The 12,974-nt window shown below is 41.0% G+C and overlaps 2 protein-coding genes and 1 non-coding gene across 4 annotated transcripts; 2 read left to right on the plus strand and 1 right to left on the minus strand.

The window, feature by feature from the left end:
- Positions 1-517: 517 nt before the first annotated feature.
- Positions 518-7,452, minus strand: lypla1 (lysophospholipase 1). Of its 2 annotated transcripts, none has more exons than XM_048267002.1 (9): positions 7,418-7,452; positions 5,270-5,301; positions 5,062-5,127; positions 4,909-4,956; positions 4,412-4,482; positions 4,047-4,120; positions 3,273-3,374; positions 2,885-3,061; positions 518-930 (listed from the first exon to the last, which is right to left on the minus strand). In XM_048267002.1, exons 4-9 carry the CDS (start codon positions 4,947-4,949, stop codon positions 877-879), a joined length of 519 nt encoding a protein of 172 aa, XP_048122959.1. In that variant the 5' UTR covers positions 4,950-4,956; positions 5,062-5,127; positions 5,270-5,301; positions 7,418-7,452; the 3' UTR covers positions 518-876. The 2 variants fall into 2 exon arrangements, with proteins under 2 accessions (XP_048122959.1, XP_048122958.1); XM_048267001.1 differs by lacking the exon at positions 7,418-7,452 and adding an exon at positions 5,583-6,038.
- Positions 6,353-6,424, plus strand: trnaa-ugc. Its single transcript has one exon. It is a non-coding gene; the product is annotated as a tRNA-Ala (tRNA).
- mrpl15 (mitochondrial ribosomal protein L15) lies at positions 6,706-9,736 on the plus strand. The gene is made up of 5 exons (XM_048267000.1): positions 6,706-6,913; positions 8,339-8,496; positions 8,605-8,770; positions 9,068-9,191; positions 9,310-9,736. The coding sequence occupies exons 1-5, from the start codon at positions 6,809-6,811 to the stop codon at positions 9,648-9,650; spliced, it is 894 nt and encodes a 297-aa protein (XP_048122957.1). The 5' UTR covers positions 6,706-6,808; the 3' UTR covers positions 9,651-9,736.
- The last annotated feature ends 3,238 nt before the right edge of the window (positions 9,737-12,974 follow it).

Here is a 12,974-nt window from a genome sequence, read left to right on the forward strand (position 1 = left end):
CTAAAGGATGGGAGTTAAATAAAAGCACAAATGCTTCTATCACACACTGACTGTGAATGTGCACACTGTGTATGGGGTGAATATTATAAATCTTGGTTTGGTAAGTTGGTAAGATTTTACAGCTGATTTCTTACATGTATCCTTTGTCTTTGTTGCTTTCACACTCATAGCAAAGATCCTTAATTACTAACTGCTCTGCGTCAGCCCTCTCTGCTCACAACCTTAGAGCTAACACTTAAAACCTTTACCATTTTGTCACAGCAATTCTGAGTACTGTTATTAACCTATAGTGTAGAGTGTAAGGAATAGAAGCAAATATACTGCTTTTTCTCCATTCTCAAACTACATTCACAGAATGTCTGACAGTTCTTGCAAAATAAAACACTCGCCTCAAAAGTTTTACTTGTGCTCAGAGCCAAACAGTGTCAGAGTACCGATCCAGTGTATGATTGAAGTGTTCCCTTAATTTTTTTGAGCAGTATAGTATGCAATAGAAAATCTGGAAGACACAGAGAGGTAAAGCAGATGGCTTTTATTTACAGTAAATTAGCATAAAATCAGCTACATCCTCAGGTCTTTGCAATACATCACTTGTCATAAAGACTGTCATGGCAACAGTGGTTTGTCTACGTATCCTCTTCATGACCTCTGAACCTGGATGGTCACCCAACTCATCCAGCTGACAGAATAATTCCTATAGCAGCACATTGGTCAGTCCCCTCGGTCAGGTGGGTTCTGGAGTCAGCAGCGCGATGAGAGTCCTGTTTGGGTTCAGTTCTGTTTGAGGCTCAATCAGTCTGATTTGGATTGGGTCACCAGCTATCAATGAGGTTGGGCAGCCGTTCGTCACTTGTCAACTGTTCACACGCTGCCAGCTTAGTCAATTGGAGGCAAGTGTGTTTCTATGAATCCTTTGATATCATCCATTTCCTACACCAAAAGAAACGCACGCACAATCACAAGCTGAAAAGGGCTCAGTAGAACAAAGCAAAACCAAAGAAATACAGGAAGCGGAGAAAGGATGCAAGAACAGGACCAAAAGACAATTGGGCACACCGATTATTTTGTGGTTGTGGGTATGAAATAGGGCTATACAATCATCGCAATACGAACCAATGCAATTACTTAATTGCAAAAGCTACAAATAATCGTCCACAGTTAATTTTGTCACATTTATGACTTTTATATTCATATAATCTTCCTTGACTGTGCCACTTCTGTTTGGTGGGTGTGTGTAGTGCGCAAGGGGCACAGAAATTCTGATTGGTGAGCTTCAGTCAGTCGGTGCGCTTCTTATGCACTGGGCATGCTCACCAACAGACATGGACAGTATTTTAGTGGGCTCTTTGCACAAAAGGCTCTCAATGTGGCCTCTTTGTTACCGGTGGAGCGTTAACTGTGTTGTAACGGCATCTTCTGTTATATTCTGCTCCTAAACATCTCCAGTCCGACACTGAATATCTTGTTTGCCCAATAATAACAATTTGAACTCGCATAGGCTAAATCCTTCTTTATCGTAATGTGCTGATTTACTAGGTGCAACACACCTGGCTCCACCACAAACAAGCGAGCTGTACGTGCAAAGAGCCAATTACTGTAGATGTATTGGAAATACCTATTTAATTACTTTAGCATATTTTGCAGGATTGGAAAAAGTAAAATGTAGTTTGTAACAAAATATTTTGAGGGATTGTATTTATATGTTTTTCTCAACTAAGTCAAAATTTCATCACTCAGTTAAATATACTACCTATAACCATGACAATAGGCTATGCTTATCATAGTCTGGGAGCCAAAGGCCAGAATATCGTTTTTTTCTTTGCTGTTTCTTGTTGCTTAGGGGTTACGCAATAAGAATAAGGAGGGTGCCCAGTCATATTTCTTGGGCAATTCCATATATTCAACTCTAAAGTTAACCTAAGTAGCGATTTGTCAAAAAAAATGCCAATTTCATTACCCTTTCGAAAGGACAGCATAACATGTAAACCCAATTTTCCCTTTTCTTGCCACATTGTGACCAGTTTTGATCAGTGCTTCAATCAAGCTTGTGCAGAATAATGATGTCAACCATAGCAACGAAGCTCTTATCTTATCTTAGGAATTGTAAGTTTTCCTTACTAAGAGTAGGTCCAAGAGGCTTTGTGAATAACTTTTAAGAGAAAACTCCGAGCTAAAATATTTTAGTGCGATTTAGGAGTACTCCTAGTGGTAAGATAAAATGCTTTGTGAATACGGACCCTGATCTACTAGGAGTCCTAATGTACAGAATGAATAGCCAATCAGAAAATAGTATTTCTTGTCTTGATACATGTTCAATAATATGCCTTGTAGTTTCTTTTAAAAAGTTTGGGTACTGTGTGGGTATTTTTGTATTATTAATTACTTTGTATTTTATTTTGTTACATTTCATCAGCCAGTATTCGTAGTTTGTAACAAAATAGTTTTTTGATGTATTTGTGCCCACCTCTGCTCACCAATCAGGGGTGGCACAAATAAAAGAGACATTTGTAATATTGAACTGTCCGACCAATAAATCGGTGTGCCGATTATCAGCAGATATTAGCTATTTGATATTTAGATATTGTCCCCAAATTGTGCAGCCCTAGTATAAAAACAATGCAAAAACATAAGAACCACGCTCGAACGTGACATTGTATGTCCAAAATCCATCAGTTCGCCATTTTTTATAGCAAGATTGCATTACAATGCATTAGATTTCTGTTTAAAGATGAATCATGAAAGATCAATCTAAGTTAGTATAAGTGAGAAGCAGGAGGGGGAGAGAAGGAAGCACTTGAGGCAAGAGAAGTCATATTGTTGTACTACTACTACTTGTGTGTTCTGTGGGGGTCTGTAGTTGGAAGCTGGGTGCTGATAGACTGACCTGTGGGCAGGAGGAGTGGGGCATCCCGGGGTAGGTCTTGAAAGTGATGTTAGCAGGGTTGAGGAGGGTCTTGAGTTTCTCGACTGTGAGGCGGCCAAACACCAGTGGCACCAGAGGGTCTGCTTCCCCATGGCATTGAAGTACAGGCACATCCTTATTGCAGGTATCAGCAGCAGCCTGAAGCCAAACACACACACACACACACACACACACACACACACAGTGAAAGAGAGAAAGAAGTCACTGTGTGCAAGGGAGAATAAGCACCAAAGTGCCTGTAAAAGAAAGAGAGAAAGAAGTCACTGTGTGCAAGGGAGAATAAGCACCAAAGTGCCTGTAAAAGAAAGAGAGAAAGAAAGAGTGATGGAGAACACAAACAAGCGTATACCTGTGAAAAAGAGTGTCTAAGAGGCATCCAGCAGCTAAGGGCCAAAACACCACCAAGCTTCTGATTTGTGGTAAGAGCAGTGTAGAGAGACAGTGCCCCTCCCTGCACACACAAACACACAGATACATACTCTTGAGCTCAAATATCAGTATGCTTCTTTCCATGTTGCCATTTAAGATGTTATAGACAAAATACCCTGTGAAAAAAAAGAAAATCTGCAATATGGCCATTTTTTGGAGGACAGATGCAGACGAAATTTAATACGGTATAAAGGAAAGAGTTTTACCTAATTTTGACCCAACACTTCTTACTACAACTTTAGATAAATCATCTATTGACACTTAAGTATGGTTGTGTTTCAGTTATCTTAGGACAGAGAGATTTAATGGGTAAGACTGGTAACTTTAACAGTTTACAATTTGCAGCTTGATGGCTCACAGGTAGACCTGCACCCATCATTAATGCTTCTCTACTGGTTTGTGCAGCAGGACTGAGGGAAAGCATGATGAGCCCTCTGTTTCATGAGCCAGCAGTTTTTAATCAACTTCATAATCCTGACACGGTCATAAGCACAGCATTCAGATCTGTGTAGACCCTCGCCAACAGGGCAAAAGTGGTTTACAGGAGTGTTTTACAAGGTTTGTGCAGTGGTTTACAGGATGAACTTTCATAATAATCGTTTACAGCTTGCAAAAATATCACAAGTTACATTACATTCCCCCTAAATGCAATTGCCAAACAAACAATGAAGCAAAAGCCACTCAGATTGTGTACCTGAGAGAATCCTCCAAGCACGATCCTGGTGGACGGGATGCCATTCTTCACTTCTTGATCTATTAATGCTTTGACTGAGGGGTGTAATTCACAATTAATTACACAATACTTCCTCAATAGATTGACTATAGAACGATAGACTGAATGATAGATCAGAGGATAGAATGAGAAAACAGACAGAAAGATAATACAACTGACTGACAGACAGATAGACCACTAGATAAATAAAATGATTAAAAAAAAAAAAAAAGACAGACAGAAAGATAGAGCAATAGCTAGAACGAAAATAGAAAGACAAACAAACAGACTGTCTACAGCATATTCAGATAGTCTTTATTTAAAGTGACTTGTGAATATAAACTCACTGTTCTCTGCGGCTCGTTTGATACCAGACTCATCTTCAGCTGCATCTGGACTCAAGCTTACAATATCAAACCTGCAAGACAACAAAACATATTAACATAAACCCAAAGGTCCTGTTCAATGTCTACAATAGTATGCATTAAGTTGGTCATAATTGAGGGAGAGAGAGTTCCAACGTTGTCAGAGAGTTCCAACCTCTTTCACATATAAAGCTTGAATGAAGGAAGTAGGCTACAACTGGGCAGTGCTAAACATAGACTACAAAGGAATCCACAATTCTTATTCAACTGTGGCAAAAACACCTTTTCAAGTCAAGATAGATGGAAGATGCAAAAAGCCTAAATCTAATTGCAACCTTCCAGTTCCTCCTGAGCTGTGGCAGTTTTTGAAATAGTGAAGGTCTATCAACACCAAACTGTGACTGAGTGGCCAGTGGGTAACACATTGGGCCTCATAAGCTACCTTTTCCACTGTGAATAATAATGCTGATGTCTCTTACCATGAAGGCATGCGCATATTCATGTTGAGGCTCACAGGCATGATGGGCCTGTGAATAAGCAAGCCAAAAAACATATCGTGAATTACACAGGCATCTCAGGGATGAGATACAGCTAGGCAAAATGCTGGCTTCAAGAACTGAGCGAGTACTCACGCGTGTGGACATATATATTTCACATGTGGGGTCCTGATACCTGCAAAGGCTTCTGCCCAGCCATGCCTGTAGAGGAAAGTTCCGTCATTATTATGCAAACACATTAACAACACCTCAGTAGGCTACTCTAGACAGAATTGAGACATTCGTAAGAGTTTTGTTAAATTAGATGAATATAACATAGACCAGTTCATATTCTAATACGTACCCGGTGTCACCTAGGCCATGAAGAAAAATCACCTGCCGACATCAACAAAGATTCATTAGAGCTACACTATTTTCCACTCACATGTCCAGTCTAGATGCATGAGCGCAACGATCGTAGCCTATATACAAAATGATTGCCTTTTACAACGTAAACAAAGGGAGAGAGCAGACGCTTTAGATATAATTTGCATGCTTTGGTTTAAAGTGTCCCGTGAGTTAGGTACTGTGTGATGAATAGCCTACATAGCATGTTGACTACAACAACGGCTAAAGTACAGGTGACCTGCACGTCCTCGCATGCAACAATAACTCACCGCTGCACTGGCCTTTCGGGCTGCTGGGACGATTGCGGGCAGCGGTGCCGACATATTATTACCACACATATAACGGACGGACAGTTGACATTCAACAAGAGAAACGGTAATGGCTATGCCACCTCTTTTAAAACACACAACCGCCAACCAATTTGACTATCTTAAGCTACCCCTTCCGCTGCCAGCACAATGCGCTCTCGTCTTGATTGGTGTCCACTTAATTTTTAAATCGGACGAAACCGGCATCCATATCAGCATTACTCATTTAACAAAAGATGTTAAACGTAAGATAACACTGCCGAGGAACTCTTTGGTCTTGTGAGACAACGTCTCCTGCTGAATAGTTTCCCTAAAGTGCTTTTAGAAGCGGTGGTGCTGATCCGTCCAGGAAATCCCGCCTCCTGCAGTGGGTGACTGATAGCTCGGGGTGTCCTTGCTGCAAGTGACACTTCTCAAAGCATTAAGCTCCCAGGCTGGATGTAGCCCGATTAGCGCGACTAACCCACTAGGTCACATGCTGCATGCATTTTAAACACTAGGCTACACGAACATTACATGGGTAGGCAGGCATACTAGTAGCAGGGTACAGAAAAATAGGGTACAGAAATGTCTGGCAAGTTTACATGTCGTTATTTAAGATTGTCATCTAATGTTCTCATACCTTAATGATGGTATTTTTTATTCAAGTAGATACCAAATATATAGAACTACAGTTATACAACCCTGTACAGATTATAAAACTGGGTTTACAAGCCTTTATTGTCGCCGTTGGGGATGTAGCTCAGTGGTAGAGCGCATGCTTTGCATGTATGAGGCCCCGGGTTCAATCCCCGGCATCTCCAGTGAATATTTTCATGATGTGAACAATTCAGATGTATTATAAACTCTATAATGAAGATGTTATGGATGTCCATATGATGGAGAAGCTTGTAGCTTAAACGTATCATCCCGAATAACCTGGCTTTTTCATTGCTTAAAAAAAAAAAAAAAACGTTAAGCAATGTCATATCTTCTCCAGAGTTATTATGATCCATAATCATAGAAGGAGGCACAGTAAGAAACTATAGGACTTTGATGTAAAAGTAGATTCAGAGAATGTCTAATAAGGGCTCTGGTACATTGTAACAGATTGTTTTGTAACAATGCTTCCGGTTGAGGCACACACGTGATTATCCGCCATGACAGTTGTCCTTGAATGAAGTGCATGGAGAGCCATCCTTGGTACAATGTCTGTGTCCAAGACGACTGGTGGAAAGTCTTTGGATATTTTGAAGAATCTTCCTCGAATTACACTTGCAAATTTGCGTCCAAACCCCGGTGCCAAAAAAGAAGTAAGTCATTGTCTTTCCAATTTGTGGCGAATGTTGCCTAGCTAACTAACGTTAGCCAACAAGTTAGCATTCATATGGTTAGATATTCATATTCACATCAGCTAACGTCATTTAAACGTTAGCTAGTTTACTGTGGTTCATGTAATTATTTTACCAGTTTATACGTACGCAATTAAACATACATTTACAGCACCAACAATGTAACTTTAAACTCCGATTAAAAGCTAACGTTACGAACTTAACATACTCCATCATCTTCAGTCAGGCTGATTATAACTTAAAGGAAAATTCCAGTATTTAGCACTTTGAGTCCCTTTTCTGGTTTGTTTTGGATGAACTAGAGTGGTGGACACCGAAATTTTGACGATTGGTCCTGTCTCGAACCTTTCTGACTCGCTTTGAATCGCCTTGACTAGTCAGAGTGGCTGCCAGCAGGCATACTGTAGGCTACTCAAACATGTCCTAAAACAACCCTTAACGTTCGTTTACAAAACTGCAACTCACCGAGTGGTGTTCGTTGATGTTCCAAAACAAGTAGCGTAGGGAAATAGTTTCTGTCGTGTTTTATTTGGCATTTTGTAAAATCCCATTGATTTCTGTTGGCAGACTCCTTGCACGTTGATATTAATGCGCCACCGTCTATGCTTCAGGTTCAAATATTGAGCAGTTGTGAATAGTTCCACAATAGCAAATAAGACGGCTGGAAATCATACATTGCGCCGGTATATTTGCTTTTAATAATCAAAGAACACCACTAACCACTTGGTGAGTTGCACAGTTTTGAAAACGAACGTTAAGGGTTGTTTTAGGACATGTTTGAGTAGCCTACAAAATGCCTGTTTGCAGCCACTCTGAGAAGTCAAAGGCGATTCAAAACAAGTCAGAAAAGTCGAAACAGGACCAATCGTCAAAATTTCGGTGTCCACCACCTTCGGTGTCCAATTTTCCTTTAACTAGCTTGGCCATGTTTTTGCTTCCGAAAACCTGTAGTGTTACTCACCAGTGCAAGAGCATTTTATGGGGGGGTTTGAACATCCTGTTGAGAATTTGGTCGCTTTAGTTGACTATGCACTGAACACTTGCATGATCTTCCATGGTTTAAGAGGAGTTGCTATCTTCGTCCTTATTCCTTTAACATGACTAGGCTGAACCCAATAACCCATTACAATAAACAGCAGTGTTAATGATGAGGCTTATACCATGTGTATGCATTTATATATGTAAGTGTCAATTAATATATTCTAAGTAAAAAGTCATATTTATTGTAGTAATTTTCCTACAGCCACACCAAACATCACAAAGAACTCACTTTCTTTTGTAACATTTTCTAACAGTTTTGTCAGGCCATAAGTAGCATCCATTGAACAGTGATGCAAAGTTACCTTCATTCTGACACTAACCAGACTTTCCTTTCTTCCTTTCTAGGAGAGGAGGCGAGGTAGAGGTGCCCATGGTGGTGACAAAAGTGGTCGAGGTCACACGGGAGAGAGACAGCGGGGGAATCGCCCACGTCTTGGCTTTGAGGGAGGACAGACTCCCTTTTACTTGGCCATTCCAAAATACTCTTACAATGAAGGACACAGGTTGGCCATGCACTTACACATTTACTTGACAGTGTAATTCATAATGTGACATTTGTGACTCGACCTGAGAGTTCTTGTTGTTTGTTTATAAATGTTGTATGAATCTAGTCAGCGTCCCCAGTACCCTCCACTGACGCTGCGCAGACTGCAGTATCTAATTGATCTGGGTCGAGTGGATACCTCCCAGCCCATTGATCTGACACAGTTGGTCAACTGCAGAGGAGTTACCATCCAGCCACTGAAGAGACACTATGGCATCAATCTTGTCGAGGAGGTGTGTGGTGTATGAATGTTGAAAATGACATGGCAGTGTTCATTGTAGTTGGTGTTTTCTGTTCAGAATATTGTGCATGTTTCATTTTAGCAGCCATTAAATTTAGCTAGACTTGTCAAATGTCAATGCAATCCAGGCCATTTCCAGTGCTCTCCACTGGATGGCAGCATGCAGCTTACTGTGTTCCCTGTGTTTGCCAGTTCTGTCCACAGAACTTTTTGTCAGGATTGGCATGGAGTTGAAGTTGTCATTTTAAACCAGTTTTGATATGTTTATTCGTGTGTGTTTGTATTGCAGGGGGCTGACCAGTTCTGTACCAAAGTAAATATTGAGGTCCAGATTGCATCTGAAGGAGCTATATCTGCCATCGAGAGGAATGGTGGCGTCATCACAACAAGCTACTATGACCCTAGGAGCCTGTGTATGTATCTTGCGTCTTACAAAGTATATACAGTCAGTAAAACACCGTTAAAATGAGTGTTCTTCGGCAGTTTATTTAATTGTTCTCTAACTTGTACGCATCTTTGTGTCCCACACAGCCGTCCTCATAAAGCCTGTGCCATTCTTCATGACCGGCCAGCCCATCCCCAGACGCATGCTACCAGGAGAGGACCAGTTGAAGTACTACATGGACCCCAGTAACCGTGGTTACCTGGCTGACCCTGAGCAGGTCCAGGAGGCTCGCGTGGCCCTGGCGCAGAAATACGGTTACGTTCTTCCGGACATTTCCAAAGATGAATTGTATAACATGTTGGCCATGAGAAAAGGGCCGCGGCAGATTTTCTTTGGCCTGTCACCTGGGTGGCTGGTCAACATGGCAGAGAAGAAAATCCTTAAACCAAGAGATGAAAAGTTGCTACAATATTACAATGCTCAGTAGTGCCTCTACACTAATACTCATGCCGTTTGATCATGTAAATACATGTTGTTGTTGTTGTTATTGACTAAAAAAAATATCAGAATATAGTCACATCAGTCTTTGTGTGAATGGATGTGTGTGTGAGAGAAAGATGCAGCCTCAGAGTATTTGTTGGCTTATTTTTTAAGGCCTTCACCACAATTAAAGTTTGTCAGAGTAAATATAGGAGCATCAGTGAGAAAAATGTAATATGCATAACATGTTATCACATTAATGTCTTGAGGGCTTAATATAAGAAAACAAATATGAAGGTATCTCTGTATTGATTATGATATGATGAGTTATGAACTAGAAGTAGCATAGTTGTTAGTGAGCTGAGCTGAAATCTGGACATTTGCCCGACACTCAAGAGAGAGCCTGGCATTCAACCATTTTGGGCCTGGATTGAGACCCTTCATAAATGTTAGAGACTGAGGTTCAGGGTAGACATTTGGTTTACTAACTGCAAAAGTAAATGATCTGAAAATAGGCATCCTACACAGTTCTGGCTATAGCCAGATTGGTGTCTTGGTTCAAGCCTGAGCTGGTGTGGATTGAGCCATGCATATGAGAGTTAATTTCCTACTTGCAACTCTTAGCAGTGAAAGTGAGCAAAGCACCAGGTTGGTAACTTGCCATTAGTAACTGGGAGATGGAAGGAGCGTGAGTATGAGCAGGTGAGAGGAAACTGGGAAAATAAGAACTAAAGACCGAAAAACAGGAAACAGATGCCTGTTGTTGGTGTGTATGTGTGCCACGGTAAACGGTGAGTGTGTGTGATTAGTCACAAAGCAGCTGTGTCCGGGCCGCACATTCAAACTACGAGTCGAGTCACACTCGGAACTCTGTCAACAAGCATGCTGTTTTTCAAAAAGACTTCAGGTCTTGTTATCTGTAGGCTATTAAGCAGACAAAACTTCTGTATAGTAGTATATTCCACAGGATGATTTTTTTTAAATAGAAAATATCTGTCTGATCTGACGTAGCCTAATTTGCGTCACTGAATTACATTCTTTAAATTTTTTAGCATCATACGTTTTCCTTTATGCGTTTTCCCGATTCAAATTGTAGCCTTGGCAATTTAGGCCTATTTCTTATCTAATCTTGACCTAAAGGCTAAACGGTATTTTGCTAATATTGGTGAACAATTATTAGGCTAATATTATTATTATTATTATTATTCCATATTATATCATCATTATGCCTACTATTATTATTGGGCTTTTGGTTTACCCGGGTTTAGGAGGCTAAGGGAATGTGGTTTTAGTGTTGTTACGTAAACAAAAATCTAGTCTAAAAATCTTATTACGCATAAAATGAAGACTTCCTCCCTTACTTATGTTTTTCGTTCCCCATCTTTTTTTGTTTGTTTAGTTAGTTCACTTAAACTTCGGATGATGTCCGTAAATAGCTCTCTGGTTCATGCAGATATTGTCTTAAGGGACGAGGCCATAGAATTTCAGCTGGTACGAGGCTTTATCAAAGGAAGCATATGTTAGTGTGTGCGCACGGCTGGCCGTATTGTGTAAACCCAACCACCACCAGCTCCCTCTTTCTCCTACGTGCGGCACAGCGCGGAAATGTCACCAAGGCTTGTACCCACGCGCTGATCTTATCGACGGGCAGGACGGGATCCTCTGGAGCGCGCTTGGCGCACCCGAGGTTATGCGCCAAATTGAAGGACTAATAATTCTTATTTTGCGAGTTCAAATTTCAGAAAAGGTTTTGCTATCTAGTAAACTATTTGTTTTACTTTTTATCTTCACAAGTCAGCCCTAAGCCCTATACCTCATCAAATGAATGTTTACTGAAAGACGTAGTCCTATGTACAAAGCTGCGTTTTTAAACCAATCCCTATAGGCTACAGGTTTAATAATCGTCGCACCAAACCTGAGTGCATTTACTTTAATTTACTTTAGAGGTAATTCACCAAATGGATGGTAAAACACTACTTAATATGGCTTTAACTAGTTTAGGTTACATGAAGTGTAGGAAATCACTCCTTACCAAATATTGGTTGTTTAAGTAACAGGTTAATATGCGGGATTGCAAAATTGGTCGATCATTAGGCCTACAGCCTAAATTTAGTTGTATTCAGTGCTAAGACTAATAACAGAATCAGGTAGCCTAATGTGTGAGATCTTCATACATCTGCCAACTTAGGCTATGTGGCTTTCAATAGGGCTGATAGGGTACCACTGCTGTGAGAGACATAAGGTTGATGCAGACGTTATGATTGAGTATTTCTTTTACGGGAGGCTGTTGTAGGAGTTAGTTTGAAATATTTACATGCCCTGGCCAGGCAGGAAAAGCGGCCAAAACCTTTCAGCATTATACTTTAAATAAATCAAACCACAGGAAAGAACAAAAACACAATCAGTGTTTATGAGCGAACCCCTGCTCTTATCTTCAAAGCTGCAGAACTCCCTCAGAATGAAACGCGGCCTGTGTGTGTGTGCGTATGCGTGCAGTTTGTGTGCGCGCGGGCACGTGTGTGTCTGTCTCAGATCATGTCTGCGCATTGCTCGCAAGCATAGCTGCATGTGTGCAAGTATTTGTGTGCATGCGATGGGGGTGTGGAGCAACACAAGACATCTGAGTCAATAATGAGAAAGAATTGCTTTTTGAATGAAATCAAGGCTAGACTGGTTGGGAGACAAGGGCAGAGCAAGATGATAAAGTTAATTGAATAACTGGCTGTTTGAGCTGCCTGAGCTTGGGTGACAGACAGGTTGAAGATCTTCAGTAATCAGGTCTACCAGGGATTTGATCAGACAGAACAGTTTGTGCTGAAAGCTCAGAATCTGATGACATAGAATAGTCCACATTTTAAAGACTTAAGTGAGTGAGTCAGAGAGAGTGAGTGTGTGTGGGGGGGGGGGGTGGGGTGGGGGGGGGGGCAAAATACAAGGGAAGGTAATCCATTGTATGGGTCTTATCACCTGAACTGCAACTGGAATACAATTCTTCATTTACAAAGAATACTCAATCAGAAGGAACGGGAGTTGTAAGTGGGTCCACTTCAAAGTAAATGAGTGAGAGCGTTTCTTCCCCTGCTTTCCGGAGACATCACACATACAGAATGATGAACTGTCCACTCTAGTGGGGTCTGGCTCCTCAGGGTCGTGCTTTGACTCTGTTCACTTCTTTGTCTGCCAAAAGCCAAGAACCGAGTTCTCCTCCCATGATTACCATCAGAAAGTTATTAATAGTCTCTCTCTCACACACACACACACACACACACTGACACAAAAACTCTGTGGTGGTCAAGGCTTGGTGGCCTACAACAACATAACATTTAGCTTT

Source organism: Alosa alosa, chromosome 16 (assembly GCF_017589495.1).
Source record: "Alosa alosa isolate M-15738 ecotype Scorff River chromosome 16, AALO_Geno_1.1, whole genome shotgun sequence".
In the NCBI taxonomy this organism is placed as follows: domain Eukaryota; kingdom Metazoa; phylum Chordata; class Actinopteri; order Clupeiformes; family Clupeidae; genus Alosa; species Alosa alosa.

What these genes read in the sequence shown, in the direction of transcription:
- lypla1 (XM_048267001.1), bottom strand. Translation starts at nt 5,651, where the DNA reads ATGTGTGGTAATAATATGTCGGCACCGCTGCCCGCAATCGTCCCAGCA. An exon ending in CATGGCCTAGGTGACACCGG is followed by an intron (nt 5,128 to 5,269) that starts GTACGTATTAGA and finishes TTTCCTCTACAG; the next exon opens with GCATGGCTGGGCAGAAGCCT. An exon ending in TTAGACACTCTTTTTCACAG is followed by an intron (nt 3,062 to 3,272) that starts GTATACGCTTGT and finishes GTTTGGCTTCAG; the next exon opens with GCTGCTGCTGATACCTGCAA.
- mrpl15 (XM_048267000.1), top strand. Translation starts at nt 6,809, where the DNA reads ATGTCTGTGTCCAAGACGACTGGTGGAAAGTCTTTGGATATTTTGAAG. An exon ending in GCATCAATCTTGTCGAGGAG is followed by an intron (nt 8,771 to 9,067) that starts GTGTGTGGTGTA and finishes TTTGTATTGCAG; the next exon opens with GGGGCTGACCAGTTCTGTAC. An exon ending in CTATGACCCTAGGAGCCTGT is followed by an intron (nt 9,192 to 9,309) that starts GTATGTATCTTG and finishes TGTCCCACACAG; the next exon opens with CCGTCCTCATAAAGCCTGTG.